At 39.8% G+C, this 15,605-nt stretch overlaps 1 protein-coding gene across 2 annotated transcripts in view; it reads left to right on the plus strand.

The window, feature by feature from the left end:
* Positions 1–14,797: 14,797 nt before the first annotated feature.
* Positions 14,798–15,605, plus strand: part of pemt (phosphatidylethanolamine N-methyltransferase) — a 93,047-nt gene continuing 92,239 nt past the window's right edge. The window contains exon 1 of one of the 2 annotated variants that reach the window (XM_052490754.1): positions 14,798–15,078. In XM_052490754.1, coding sequence (XP_052346714.1) covers positions 15,004–15,078 — 75 coding nt within the window. In that variant the 5' untranslated portion in view covers positions 14,798–15,003. The remainder of the gene's footprint in view (positions 15,079–15,605) is intronic. The other variant, XM_035751073.2, reaches the window with a different exon arrangement.

Genomic DNA, 15,605 nt, shown 5'->3' on the forward strand with positions numbered 1-15,605 from the left:
ACCTTCTTAAAGTGAAACCGACCATCTTGCATGGCAGGATGTTAGTCTCCTTGATGTCTGAAAAAGGACACACAGTATCAGTCAAAAGTTTGCAATGTGTGCAAAGCTGTTATCAAGGCAAGAGGTGGCTACTTTGAAGAATCTCAAATATAAAATATAGTTTGATTTGTTTAACACTGGTTACGACATGATTCCATGTGTGTTATTTCATAGTTTTGATGTCTTCCCTATTATTCAACAATGTAGAAACTAGTTTGAAAAAATAATGAAAAACCCTGAAATGAGGTGTCCAAACTTTTGACTGGTTCTGTACATCATGAGAAAACTTAAAGGAAATTATCAGACTTAATTGTTGTTTATAGGCTTCTTCAATTACTAGTTTTAGGATACACAGTACTGTAACTATCATTCATTGCTGTGCATTCAGCCTTTTAAATGGAAAGACGAGGTACTGCATTCCCGGGACCACCCATACGTAGAATGTATGCACACATGACTGTAAGTCGCTTTGGATAAAAGCGTCAGCTAAATGGCATATATTATATTATATTATTATTATTACCGATCATATGCTTAAAGACAAATTAAAATGTCTCGAAGAAATAGTATTTGCTTTGTTTTCTTTTCTATATGTCAAGGTCTGCTATTCATAAACATCCACCCATGCACCAACCTCTATTACAACCAATGTTCCCTCTAAACTGTGTGCGTGAGTGCCGCGCAGTAGCCTTGAGCCTGCTGTGCAGCTCCCCAGGACTGCTGCACAGAGTGCATGAGAAGAAATATCAGCCCAAGGAGAGAAGCACGAGATTGAACTTCACTCAACTTTCTAGAGTTTCCCCTGTAAATTAACAGTATCAATGTTTCCCTTTACTGTAGCAACTTGTTGTTGTGGTGAATGAGAAATTGGATTCAATGAAAGATGGAGCTGAGTTTGCCTTTTTCCCCAGAAATTAATTTAAGGTGCTCCAAAGCTTTTTACAATCATTCTTTATTTCATTTAACTTTGTTCCATAGTATAGTTTATTTTTATTCAGTTTAGTCACATGATTCTCAATTTGCCAATCGGTTGTGCAGCCAGACTTATTTGCAATTCCTTCTGCCTCATCCCTCTCAATCATACAATTTTTCAATTCCTCATCAATCCACAGGGATTTAATAGTTTTCACAGTAATTCTCTTAATGGGTGCATGCTTATTAGCAACTCGAATAAGCAATTTCATAAATGTGTCAAGTGCAGTGTCTGTTTGCTACTCATTACACACCACAAACCAACATATATTTTTAACATTAGGCCCAGCCTTTTGAACTTTGGTTTTCCTAGATATGGCTACTATATTGTGATCACTACGGATACTGGATACTGCTTTCAAGCACATTTCTGCAGCATTAGTTAAAGATGTGATCGATACATGTTGATGTCAGCAATAGGGGAGTGATTGCTTCCGACAAGAGCACAAGTGAGTCAGGTAAATGAGCTTTTTTTTTTGCCTTAAAGGGGTAGTGTTGTATTTTAAGACAGACTTGAATAAGCTAAGTAGCCAATAGGCAGAGGGTAGCATATGTTGTATGATTCGTTGTAATAATGGTAGGGGAATAATAATACATTTGATTTTGTACAGTGTTTTTTTGCATTAAACAACAGTTTCAGTCACCTCCTTTTCTGAAGGACAAGTGGATAAAGAGGTTCATGTCAAGCCCTGCATGTTTAAAAAAAAAAAAAGTCTAATGGAATGTAGGCCTACATTAAACACCACACATTGGCTGCTACTGTAGGCTGAATGATAGAACAGCTATTTCCATGTTAAAATGTTATGGGATGCATTTGCTCTATTGTTTTTGATGGTAGGACCACTCTGGTAGACCTACATTATGATCAAATAGCCACAGTACCCTACTTGGCCACTGACAAAACTGTACCTTAAAGCAGGTACATCCAAAGCACACTGGAAGTTGCACAGGAATTTCACAACGTTCAAGTTTGCACTCAGCAGAGCTGAAATTTGCTCAGTGCCTCAAAAAATGAGAAGGAACTTTGCTTTACAACCCTCTGTGACTTGTCCCATGTTTTGATCATAGTCACTCCATGTCGTCGTTTCGTGTTGAGTTCCTCAATGCCATGACGCGCTTCCATAAAGCCTAAACAACATTGTAGCACATCCGTCCTATAAGCAGCGATGGAAGTAGAGTTTTATACATGGGGTGGCCCCTACTTCAGGGGGTCCATAGACCATGACATAAAATGTGTGTGTAACCCTAACCTGGCATCTAAGGAGCGTGAATGAATCCTATGATTGCTAATTAGAGGTAGAAGTGATAATTCACTTAACCCAGAGTTCTTCAATGTGGCAGATAGTGTGGTCCAAAAGGGTTACTTCACTAGAATTCAACATGGCAGATAGTGTGGTCCAAAAGGGTTACTTCACTAGAATTCAACATGACAGATAGTGTGGTCCAAAAGGGTTACTTCTCTAGAATTCAACATGACAGATAGTGTGGTCCAAAAGGGTTACTTCACTAGAATTCAACATGGCAGATAGTGTGGTCCAAAAGGGTTACTTCACTAGAATTCAACATGGCAGATAGTGTGGTCTAAAAGGGTTACTTCACTAGAATTCAACATGACAGATAGTGTGGTCCAAAAGGGTTACTTCTCTAGAATTCAACATGGCAGATAGTGTGGTCCAAAAGGGTTACTTCACTAGAATTCAACATGGCAGATAGTGAGGTCCAAAAGGGTTACTATACTAGAATTCAATGTGAGGTCCATAAGGGTTACTTCACTAGAATCCAACATGGCAGATAGTGTGGTCCAAAAGGGTTACTTCACTAGAATTCAACATGGCAGATAGTGAGGTCCAAAAGGGTTACTTCACTAGAATTCAACATGGCAGATAGTGTGGTCCAAAAGGGTTACTTCACTAGAATTCAACATGGCAGATAGTGAGGTCCATAAGGGTTACTTCACTAGAATTCAACATGGCAGATAGTGAGGTCCAAAAGGGTTACTATACTAGAATTCAATGTGAGGTCCATAAGGGTTACTTCACTAGAATTCAACATGGCAGATAGTGTGGTCCAAAAGGGTTACTTCACTAGAATTCAACATGGCAGATAGTGAGGTCCAAAAGGGTTACTATACTAGAATTCAATGTGAGGTCCATAAGGGTTACTTCACTAGAATCCAACATGGCAGATAGTGTGGTCCAAAAGGGTTACTTCACTAGAATTCAACATGGCAGATAGTGTGGTCCAAAAGGGTTACTTCACTAGAATTCAACATGGCAGATAGTGAGGTCCAAAAGGGTTACTATACTAGAATTCAATGTGAGGTCCATAAGGGTTACTTCACTAGAATTCAACATGGCAGATAGTGTGGTCCAAAAGGGTTACTTCACTAGAATTCAACATGGCAGATAGTGTGGTCTAAAAGGGTTACTTCACTAGAATTCAACATGACAGATAGTGTGGTCCAAAAGGGTTACTTCTCTAGAATTCAACATGGCAGATAGTGTGGTCCAAAAGGGTTACTTCACTAGAATTCAACATGGCAGATAGTGAGGTCCAAAAGGGTTACTATACTAGAATTCAATGTGAGGTCCATAAGGGTTACTTCACTAGAATTCAACATGGCAGATAGTGTGGTCCAAAAGGGTTACTTCACTAGAATTCAACATGGCAGATAGTGTGGTCCAAAAGGGTTACTTCACTAGAATTCAACATGGCAGATAGTGAGGTCCAAAAGGGTTACTATACTAGAATTCAATGTGAGGTCCATAAGGGTTACTTCACTAGAATCCAACATGGCAGATAGTGTGGTCCAAAAGGGTTACTTCACTAGAATTCAACATGGCAGATAGTGTGGTCTAAAAGGGTTACTTCACTAGAATTCAACATGACAGATAGTGTGGTCCAAAAGGGTTACTTCTCTAGAATTCAACATGGCAGATAGTGTGGTCCAAAAGGGTTACTATACTAGAATTCAATGTGAGGTCCATAAGGGTTACTTCACTAGAATCCAACATGGCAGATAGTGTGGTCCAAAAGGGTTACTTCACTAGAATTCAACATGGCAGATAGTGTGGTCCAAAAGGGTTACTTCACTAGAATTCAACATGACAGATAGTGTGGTCCAAAAGGGTTACTTCTCTAGAATTCAACATGACAGATAGTGTGGTCCAAAAGGGTTACTTCACTAGAATTCAACATGGCAGATAGTGAGGTCCAAAAGGGTTACTATACTAGAATTCAATGTGAGGTCCATAAGGGTTACTTCACTAGAATTCAACATGGCAGATAGTGTGGTCCAAAAGGGTTACTTCACTAGAATTCAACATGGCAGATAGTGTGGTCCAAAAGGGTTACTTCACTAGAATTCAACATGGCAGATAGTGAGGTCCAAAAGGGTTACTTCACTAGAATTCAACATGGCAGATAGTGTGGTCCAAAAGGGTTACTTCACTAGAATTCAACATGGCAGATAGTGTGGTCCAAAAGGGTTACTTCACTAGAATTCAACATGGCAGATAGTGTGGTCCAAAAGGGTTACTATACTAGAATTCAATGTGAGGTCCATAAGGGTTACTTCACTAGAATTCAACATGGCAGATAGTGTGGTCCAAAAGGGTTACTTCACTAGAATTCAACATGGCAGATAGTGTGGTCCAAAAGGGTTACTTCACTAGAATCCAACATGGCAGATAGTGTGGTCCAAAAGGGTTACTTCACTAGAATTCAACATGGCAGATAGTGTGGTCTAAAAGGGTTACTTCACTAGAATTCAACATGACAGATAGTGTGGTCCAAAAGGGTTACTTCACTAGAATTCAACATGGCAGATAGTGAGGTCCAAAAGGGTTACTATACTAGAATTCAATGTGAGGTCCATAAGGGTTACTTCACTAGAATTCAACATGGCAGATAGTGTGGTCCAAAAGGGTTACTTCACTAGAATTCAACATGGCAGATAGTGAGGTCCAAAAGGGTTACTATACTAGAATTCAATGTGAGGTCCATAAGGGTTACTTCACTAGAATCCAACATGGCAGATAGTGTGGTCCAAAAGGGTTACTTCACTAGAATTCAACATGGCAGATAGTGTGGTCCAAAAGGGTTACTTCACTAGAATTCAACATGGCAGATAGTGTGGTCCAAAAGGGTTACTTCACTAGAATTCAACATGGCAGATAGTGAGGTCCAAAAGGGTTACTATACTAGAATTCAATGTGAGGTCCATAAGGGTTACTTCACTAGAATCCAACATGGCAGATAGTGTGGTCCAAAAGGGTTACTTCACTAGAATTCAACATGGCAGATAGTGTGGTCTAAAAGGGTTACTACACTAGAATTCAACATGACAGATAGTGTGGTCCAAAAGGGTTACTTCACTAGAATTCAACATGGCAGATAGTGAGGTCCAAAAGGGTTACTATACTAGAATTCAATGTGAGGTCCATAAGGGTTACTTCACTAGAATCCAACATGGCAGATAGTGTGGTCCAAAAGGGTTACTTCACTAGAATTCAACATGGCAGATAGTGTGGTCTAAAAGGGTCACTTCACTAGAATTCAACATGACAGATAGTGTGGTCCAAAAGGGTTACTTCTCTAGAATTCAACATGACAGATAGTGTGGTCCAAAAGGGTTACTTCACTAGAATTCAACATGGCAGATAGTGAGCTCCAAAAGGGTTACTTCACTAGAATTCAACATGGCAGATAGTGTGGTCCAAAAGGGTTACTTCACTAGAATTCAACATGGCAGATAGTGAGCTCCAAAAGGGTTACTATACTAGAATTCAATGTGAGGTCCATAAGGGTTACTTCACTAGAATCCAACATGGCAGATCGTGAGGTCCATAAGGGTTACTTCACTAGAATCCAACATGGCAGATAGTGTGGTCCAAAAGGGTTACTTCACTAGAATTCAAAGTGAGGTCCAAAAGGGTTACTTCACTAGAATTCAACATGGCAGATAGTGAGGTCCAAAAGGGTTACTATACTAGAATTCAATGTGAGGTCCATAAGGGTTACTTCACTAGAATTCAACATGGCAGATAGTGTGGTCCAAAGGGGTTACTTCACTAGAATTCAACACGGCAGTTAGTGAGCTCCAAACGGGTTACTTCACTAGAATTCAACATGGCAGATAGTGAGGTCCAAAAGGGTTACTATAGTAGAATTCAACATGGCAAATAGTGACCTCCAAAATGGTTACTTCACTAGAATTCAACATGGCAGATAGTGAGCTCCAAACGGGTTACTTCACTAGAATTCAACATGGCAGATAGTGAGAATTTCTTTTTCTCTCTCTCTCACACACACACACACACACAACCTACATACTGGAGAGACTTGGTCACTCTGTTTTCATGAATATATAATCTGGGTCTATTACATAAATTAAACTTAAAAAACAAAATATTTTGGTGCCCATCAATATTACAAACTTACAGTATAATATTTATGCTCATATGTATTATGTTAACTAATAGTAAAGAAACATTTTAGAATTGGTCTAATCAATTAAATCTGTGTGACATGATACCATTTGGATTTATCGTTTTAGAATTGGCCTAATCAATTAAATCTGTGTGACATGATACCATTTGGATTTATCGTTTTAGAATTGGCCTAATCAATTAAATCTTTGTGACATAATACCATTTGGATTTATCGTTTTAGAATTGGCCTAATCAATTAAATCTGTGTGACATGATACCATTTGGATTTATTGTTTTAGAATTGGCCTAATCAATTAAATCTGTGTGACATGATACCATTTGGATTTATCGCTTTAGAATTGGCCTAATCAATTAAATCTGTGTGACATGATACCATTTGGATTTATCGCTTTAGAATTGGCCTAATCAATTAAATCTTTGTGACATAATACCATTTGGATTTATCGTTTTAGAATTGGCCTAATCAATTAAATCTTTGTGACATAATACCATTTGGATTTATCGTTTTAGAATTGGCCTAATCAATTAAATCTGTGTGACATGATACCATTTGGATTTATCGTTTTAGAATTGGCCTAATCAATTAAATCTGTGTGACATGATACCATTTGGATTTATCGTTTTAGAATTGGCCTAATCAATTAAATCTTTGTGACATAATACCATTTGGATTTATCGTTTTAGAATTGGCCTAATCAATTAAATCTGTGTGACATGATACCATTTGGATTTATCGCTTTAGAATTGGCCTAATCAATTAAATCTGTGTGACATGATACCATTTGGATTTATCGTTTTAGAATTGGCCTAATCAATTAAATCTTTGTGACATAATACCATTTGGATTTATCGTTTTAGAATTGGCCTAATCAATTAAATCTTTGTGACATAATACCATTTGGATTTATCGCTTTAGAATTGGCCTAATCAATTAAATCTGTGTGACATGATACCATTTGGATTTATCGTTTTAGAATTGGCCTAATCAATTAAATCTGTGTGACATGATACCATTTGGATTTATCGCTTTAGAATTGGCCTAATCAATTAAATCTTTGTGACATAATACCATTTGGATTTATCGTTTTAGAATTGGTCTAATCAATTAAATCTGTGTGACATGATACCATTTGGATTTATCGTTTTAGAATTGGCCTAATCAATTAAATCTGTGTGACATGATACCATTTGGATTTATCGTTTTAGAATTGGCCTAATCAATTAAATCTTTGTGACATAATACCATTTGGATTTATCGTTTTAGAATTGGCCTAATCAATTAAATCTGTGTGACATGATACCATTTGGATTTATCGTTTTAGAATTGGCCTAATCAATTAAATCTGTGTGACATGATACCATTTGGATTTATCGTTTTAGAATTGGCCTAATCAATTAAATCTGAGTGACATGATACCATTTGGATTTATCGTTTTAGAATGTCAAACAGAGGCTCCTCATTCAAGAATGTTGCACTCTTCTTCTTTGAAAAACGCCTCTGCAGCTCAGCTGTGAGACTATCAAGCACCTGATAAGAGATAGCTCTTTGGAAGCTCTCACCAACACTTTGGTCACTAATTTTTCTGTCCTACCTTAAAATCAACTACCAGCCTAAGTTACTAGGTAGATCATGGCTAGCCCTACTCTGCAGTAAGTAACTTAGCTAGCTATAATTTCTTACATCTTTACGATAGCAAACAGGCTATCTGCAAATTGTGGTAATTTTTTGAGTAACGGTAACAGATTGATAATAACAATTGTTTGTTTCGAGTTCAAGTACGAAAATCTAACTGAGTTATTGGATTTCAAATAGCTGAATGTTAACTTGCTGAACACTGACATCTGTAGCCTACTAGTTACCCCACATTAGATAAACATTTGTATACTGTAACTTACGACACTGTACTGTATATGCGTGTATTTCTAGCACAGATGTAAACATAATGTCTCTCTAATCTGATTAACTGTCTGTTATTAACAGAGCCAAAGGTCTAACGTTAACTTACACAGCGACTCAACTTTCGTAAAAGTTATTCAAGAAACGTAAACCCGATGCTAAACCTTAAAACTTACTTCAAATATGATGCTTTCGCCAATCGCGAAAAGAGCTTGTGGAGCTGTGGAAATATTCTCTCTTCTTCTTCTGTATGTTCTTCTTGCTTATATGTATCTCGCAACCAACGTTAATATTCACTCTTCCTCATCCTCGATTTAAAAAATGTGCAGCTGAACGTCAAAATAAATGTTTCTTTCAATAAGAGGTGAAATGAGATGTCAATCAGCATCAAACTGCCAGTAGCGAATGAAATTTTGGACACCCCTCTGGATCCACCCCTGCCTATAAGCCTAGCATCTTTCCAAACACATGCAGTGTACAGGCTACCGCATGTCTTTTCGTGTTCACAACATTTTCTTACGATTACACCTGTGTTTCCCTCTTGGAGCATCTTCCCTCAAAGAGCAAGATACAAAAATAAAAAGAAGAACAATGAATAAATACAAAATTCGAATGAAAAGGTCCTCGCACTTCACCTCACCACACATGGATGCCTATAGGTAAACGGATGTAATGATGGGAGGTGTTGATAGAAGTGTGCCCTGAGAAACATCACTCATCAAACAGGATATGCTATAGGATATTGTGTACTTTCTCAGGTGAATAGAATCAACACGTAAGAGGCAGCTACCTCAGAAAACCTTGAAGATGTTGATGAGTGAACACCATGCGCTCAGTAAGTAATGCTGGAAAGGTGAGTTGAGGTAAACGGAGGGAGAGGAGGAGGAGGAAGGCTTCTGACACTTACCGTCCTAATGAGATCCCCTGTGGTTAGTCATTGAGCTCTGGCCAGATGATCCCTGAAGATGATTCAGTAGAGCATACCGTAAATGGCTAGAGATATGGGATGACGGCTCTGTTGCTTCCTTAACGTAATCATCCAGGGAAAATCAGTTCATTCTTTTATCATCATCCTCTGTGCCTAATCATATCTCATCCTGTCTACACCTACTGTCAAAGCATTTAGCTTCAAAGGCTGTTGACTTTGTGGTCCTGTGTGGCTCTGTCAGTAGAGCATGGCACTTGCAACGCCAATTGTTGTGAGTTTTGTTTCAGCTGGGGCCACCCATATGTAAAAATATATGCACGAATGACTAAGTTGCTTTGGATAAAAGTGTTTGGTAAATGGCTTGCTGTATATGATTATATACTGTATTTCTTAACCTCTGTGACTTACCTACAGTGCATTCAGAAAGTACAGTCTTATTCTAAAATTGATTAAATAACTTTTTTCCCTCATCAATCTACACACAATACCCCATCATGACAAAGCGGTTTTTAGACATTTTAGCAAATTTATAAAAAATAAAAAGCAGAAATAACTTATTTACATAAGTATTCAGACCTTTTGCTATGAGACTCGAAATTGAGCTCAGGTGTATCCTGTTTCCATTTATTATCCTTGAAATGTTTCTATAACTTGATTGTGGTAAATTCAATTGATTGGACATGATTTGGAAAGGCACACACCTGTCTATATACAGTGCCTTGCGAAAGTATTTCGGCCCCCTTGAACTTTGCGACCTTTTGTCACATTTCAGGCTTCAAACATAAAGATATAAAACTGTATTTTTTTGTGAAGAATCAACAACAAGTGCGACACAATCATGAAGTGGAACGACATTTATTGGATATTTCAAACTTTTTTAACAAATCAAAAACTGAAAAATTTGCCCCTTTACTTTCAGTGCAGCAAACTCTCTCCAGAAGTTCAGTGAGGATCTCTGAATGATCCAATGTTGACCTAAATGACTAATGATGATAAATACAATCCACCTGTGTGTAATCAAGTCTCCGTATAAATGCACCTGCACTGTGATAGTCTCAGAGGTCCGTTAAAAGCGCAGAGAGCATCATGAAGAACAAGGAACACACCAGGCAGGTCCGAGATACTGTTGTGAAGAAGTTTAAAGCCGGATTTGGATACAAAAAGATTTCCCAAGCTTTAAATATCCCAAGGAGCACTGTGCAAGCGATAATATTGAAATGGAAGGAGTATCAGACCACTGCAAATCTACCAAGACCTGGCCGTCCCTCTAAACTTTCAGCTCATACAAGGAGAAGAATGATCAGAGATGCAGCCTTTTTAACTACATTTTAGAATAAGGCTGTAACGTAACAACATTTGGAAAAAGTGAAGGGGTCTGAATACTTTCTGAATGCACTGTATGTGGTCATTACTGACGGTGTCTCCCAATAATAGCTAATATTTAACATGATACAAATTGTAAAATAAAACATAGAAAAGCCTGGAATATAATCAAAACATTCTCAAGTGCATACATCAACTCAGCAGGTCCAGCCCTCCAGAAGCCTATAGCCTGGGTCTCCACATTTTACCCACGCAAATAATGAGGGCACACAATTCAAATTCTGAAGAACGGCACAGCTATTTACATCTTATTTAACTGTGGAAAAGGGGCTGCAATACATATCATGTTGATATGATTTTCAGTTTACTTCCATATGGCTGGTTTCATATTTATCTCCAGAGATCATGAGGAAAAATAATCTAAAACGATTGCTATGTGTATTTACAATCCCCTTCTCCAATCAGATGACTTATTTACCTAGCTCTTATCAATAGATCTTATCAATTTATAAATGACAGTGAATGGAGATTGCAGTTATTTATAAGTATATGCTTTTCCAATTGGAACCGACAGGTTCGCTCGACTTTATTCATGATTTCCTCGCGCGTAAAGGTGGTGGAATTAAGTCAAGGTCAGAATACGGCACATCTCTAGACACACCTCCGCCACACATTCATTTATTCGAGCTCCATCTTAAACGAATAGCGGGTGAATAGCATGCTATTTTCATGCTCAAGTTCGAGGTCAGAATACGCATAGAGAAAATAGCATAAAAAAGGAAATACGTTCCATTTACGCACGCTTAACCATGGAGATGAGCAGCGAGAGAGGAGTATACAGGAACCAAACAAAGGTATAAGATAAGGTTTCATCGAGCATGTTTACCCATTGTTCTCTGAGAGATGGATTTATCTGCTTGTACTGGGCCAATATGAATAAAATAAAGATTAATTTACCAGAGTGATAAATATACTGTTGCTATGCTGCTGAATATCATATTCTTTGGAGCTTGCAATAAAGGGATTTCACTATACTTGTGCACGTGACATTAAAACTTGAAACTTCTTGTCTCCACATGTTTCGATCCCATTCCCTCCATGTCGTTGTGTCATGTTGAGTCCCTCAATGCCATGACGTGCTTCTATGTCCCGATCATACCATGAATGGTTTTAACTGAGACTTCAGTATCAGGGGGTCAGATGGGGGATGGTGAGACAATCAGTGATATGTTGCCTGGCTACACCACACACACGGAAGTTAAGTTTCTTCTTTGTAATGAGTCTGGTTTCGGAGTACCTCCCTGACCCTTCACCGCATGCAAACAAATTCACCATTGGCTTTGGTTGGTTAAAGACGATCCTATCGCTGATTACTTTATTTTGTACATTGCCCCTCGTGCCCCGCGTCACCACAAACTACTTGATTGATGGCAGTCTCAGACTAAAGTACTTGGTTTCCAAGATGGCGTAGCAGTCAGACGTCTTTGTCTTGTCTCGTCCCATGTATATATCTTTTATATATTTTTCTTCGCATTCTTTTTAATATCTTTCCTAAACCTCAACTTCAAAATACTCTCCTGCATCCCACCTCATCTTATGTGGTGTGGATCTGTTTATTTCCCTAAAGTATTTCTATTTACCTCCGAACTGGAATACCTCAACTGAAGCTAGCTAGCTACCAGCTATCAGTCAGCTAACCACTGCTAGTGGTCATCAGCTAACCTTTAGCTCCGAAAGCTCTCATCAGTTCGTACATCGCGTTTCAAACCAGAGCATACCGGACCTATTTTTCTCTCCATATCCCCGTATTCCTATCGCAAACTCTGAACCTTTTCATCTGATTCATCGCAGTTAGCTAACCGCAACCCGGGTTGACTACTCCTGGCTAGCGTTAACCAAATCCGGAGCAAGCACCAACTAGCCTGGAGCTAGCCCATGCTAGACCCATCTCCCGGCTAGGGCTCCTGGGCTACTCCTAAAGCCCACTCCTCGGCTACAATATCCGGACCCCTTCTAATGCCGGTACGGGGCATGGAACCCCGCCGATCCTTCACGACTGGAATACCGACATAATCTGCCTGAGGATCCCAACAGGCCCCTCAGGCGCGACGTCCCCTGAAGGCCAGTTCTACTAACTGCGGCCTGCTAGCTATATAGAGCATATTGGACTGTTAGCTGATCCATCGGCCAGTTTCTTGGACCACTTTACACATTTTGCCAATTGGACTTGGACCCCTCTGGTACTTGGAACCCTACTAATCCCACGACTGGTCTATCGACATCACTGCACAAGGAGGCAAAAACATACTTTCCCCCATCGCAACGTCCCTCTAAGGCCCTTATGCAAGCCCCGGCCTGCTAACGGCTATCTTGCTAGCCCCGGTCTGCTAACTGTCTGAATCGCTGTGTCCCCAGCCAGCCCAACCACTCACTGGACCCATACAATCACTTGGCTACGCATGCCTCTACCTAATATCAATATGCTTTGTCCATTACTGTCCTGGTTAGTGATTACTGTCTTATTTCACTGTAGAGCCTCTAGCCCTGCTCAATATTCCTTAACCAACCATCTTTTTCCACCTCCCACATATGCAATGACATCTCCTGGTTTAAACGGCTCTAGAGACTATATCTCTCTCATCATTACTCAATGCCTAGGTTTATCTTCAATGTACTCTCTTCCTACCATACCTTTGTCTGTACATTATGCCTTGAATCTATGCTATCGTGTCCAGAAACCTGCTCCCTTTACTCTCTGGTCCAAACGTGCTAGACAGCCAGTTCTTATAGCCTTAGATTGGAAAGCTGCCACGGTCATCCCCCTCTTCAAAGGGGGAGACACTCTAGACCCATATCTATTCTACCCTGCCTTTCTAAGGTCTTTGAAAGCCAAGTTAACAAACAGATTACCGACCATTTTGAATCCCACCGTACCTTCTCCGCTATGCAATCTGGTTTGAGAGTTGGTCATGGGTGCACCTCAGCCATGCTCAAGGTCCTAAACGATATCATAACCGCTATTGATAAGAGACATTACTGTGCAGCCGTATTCATCGACCTGGCTAAGGCTTTCAACTCTGTCAATCACATTCTTATTGGCACACTCAACAGCCTTAGTTTCTCAAATGATTGCCTCGCTTGGTTCACCAACTACTTCTCTGATAGAGTTCAGTATGTCAAATCGGAGGGCCTGTTGTCCGGACCTCTGGCAGTCTCTATGGGGGTGCCACAGGGTTCAATTCTCGGGCCGACTCTCTTCTCTGTATACATCAATGATGTCGCTCTCGCTGCTGGTGATTATTTGATCCACCTCTACGCAGACGACACCATTCTGTATACCTCTGGCCCTTCTTTGGACATTGTGTTAACTAACCTCCAGGCGAGCTTCAATGCCATTACAACCCTCCTTCCGTGGCCTCCAACTGCTCTTAAATGCAAGTAAACTAAATGCATGCCCTTCAACCGATCGCTGCTCGCACCTGCTCGCCCGTCCAGCATCACTACTCTGGACGGTTCTGATTTAGAATATGTGGACAACTACAAATACCTAGGTGTCTGGTTAGACTGTAAACACACCTTCCAGACTTATCTTGGCCAGGTCGCAGTTGCAAATGAGAACTTGTTCTCAACTAGCCTACCTGGTTAAATAAAGGTGAAATAAAATATGTAGCGAACGGCAGAGCAGTGGAAGAATATAGTGTTGTCAGGCTAAGATATGGGATCATGCCTCTGTTTATTCCTTAATGTAATAATCCACAGAAAATATGAGTATTAATGTATCCATCATTGATTGATTTTAATTTGCCAGTGAAAAAAGTACATATACAGTACATACATTTTAAAAACGTGACCAGGATAGCACAATAAAGTAAGAGACTAATTTCCATTGTGGTCTCATTCATCCTCTACTTTAAATGCATTTAGTGTCAAACGCCTGTTAATTTAACCTGCAAGCACTAATGGCAGTAGGCTAGATGGCAGTAGTGAGATCCAGATAATGTTTTTGAGTAATATCAATGCATGTTTTACAGCAACCTGTTAGACTGTGTCTGCCTGCAGAACATTTCAGTTGGCTACGCAGTATACAATGCGTTTCACACTAAAATGTTGGTCATCGCAACAGTGATTCTGGTAAATAGATGGCCTACCTGGTTGTGTCTCGCGGTTCTGTCTGTCGTTGCTCAATGACGATGACCTTTGAACCGCGTTACCCAGAAAACACTGCGCTGTCGGCTTCAGTGGGTTAGAGTTGGCTGTTGTATCGGTTCTACTTCTAATCTTGGTTAAGATGTTGTCATACATTTAGCTCAGTTATTCTGAAATGCGTTTCTATCAGCACATATAAAGCATTCAAGTTCTCAGTCAGTCGTTCTTTCTACCGTGGTGTGTGTATGAGCGGCGTTGCCGACAAGAGAAATCCCGTGCTGGATTGTTGCGGAGGTCTGAATAACGTGGATTACAGTAAGGTACACGAGTGAGTGGGTGATACATATGGTACTAGTGTGTGCGCATGACATTCAGAGAGGGCAAAAATTGGGATGGTCTACTCAACAACTAACTATCGTTGATTTGTTGTCATTCGCCACACAGTAACCCGTTTTAGGCAAAGAATGTATCGAAAGGAATGAATTGCCACACAACCGCTATAACGTGACATCGACCATTGTCTCTGTCATAGATAATAATGTTCAGTGCGCAGTGTTGCATTCCGTGAGTGTATGTGAGATGTGACCGAGTTGGTTTAGCAACAACGCAGTGCACAACACGTTTTAGGTAGTAGGCTACAGTGTCGCCATGGTGAAGAGTCAAGCTGCTGGAGAGTTGTGGGTCTGACAGCTTATACAAATAATATAATAGCCTACTGCTTCTGAATATTGCTCGAGCCTGTATGGCTGGACCGTCTCTGGGTATCACTTTGTAACCTGGACTCCGGGGTTAGACGTAACATAGTAAATCAGGGACACTCAAATTAGAATGAAATGTTACATTTTGT

This window comes from Oncorhynchus keta, chromosome 3, assembly GCF_023373465.1.
Source record: "Oncorhynchus keta strain PuntledgeMale-10-30-2019 chromosome 3, Oket_V2, whole genome shotgun sequence".
Lineage (NCBI taxonomy): Eukaryota > Metazoa > Chordata > Actinopteri > Salmoniformes > Salmonidae > Oncorhynchus > Oncorhynchus keta.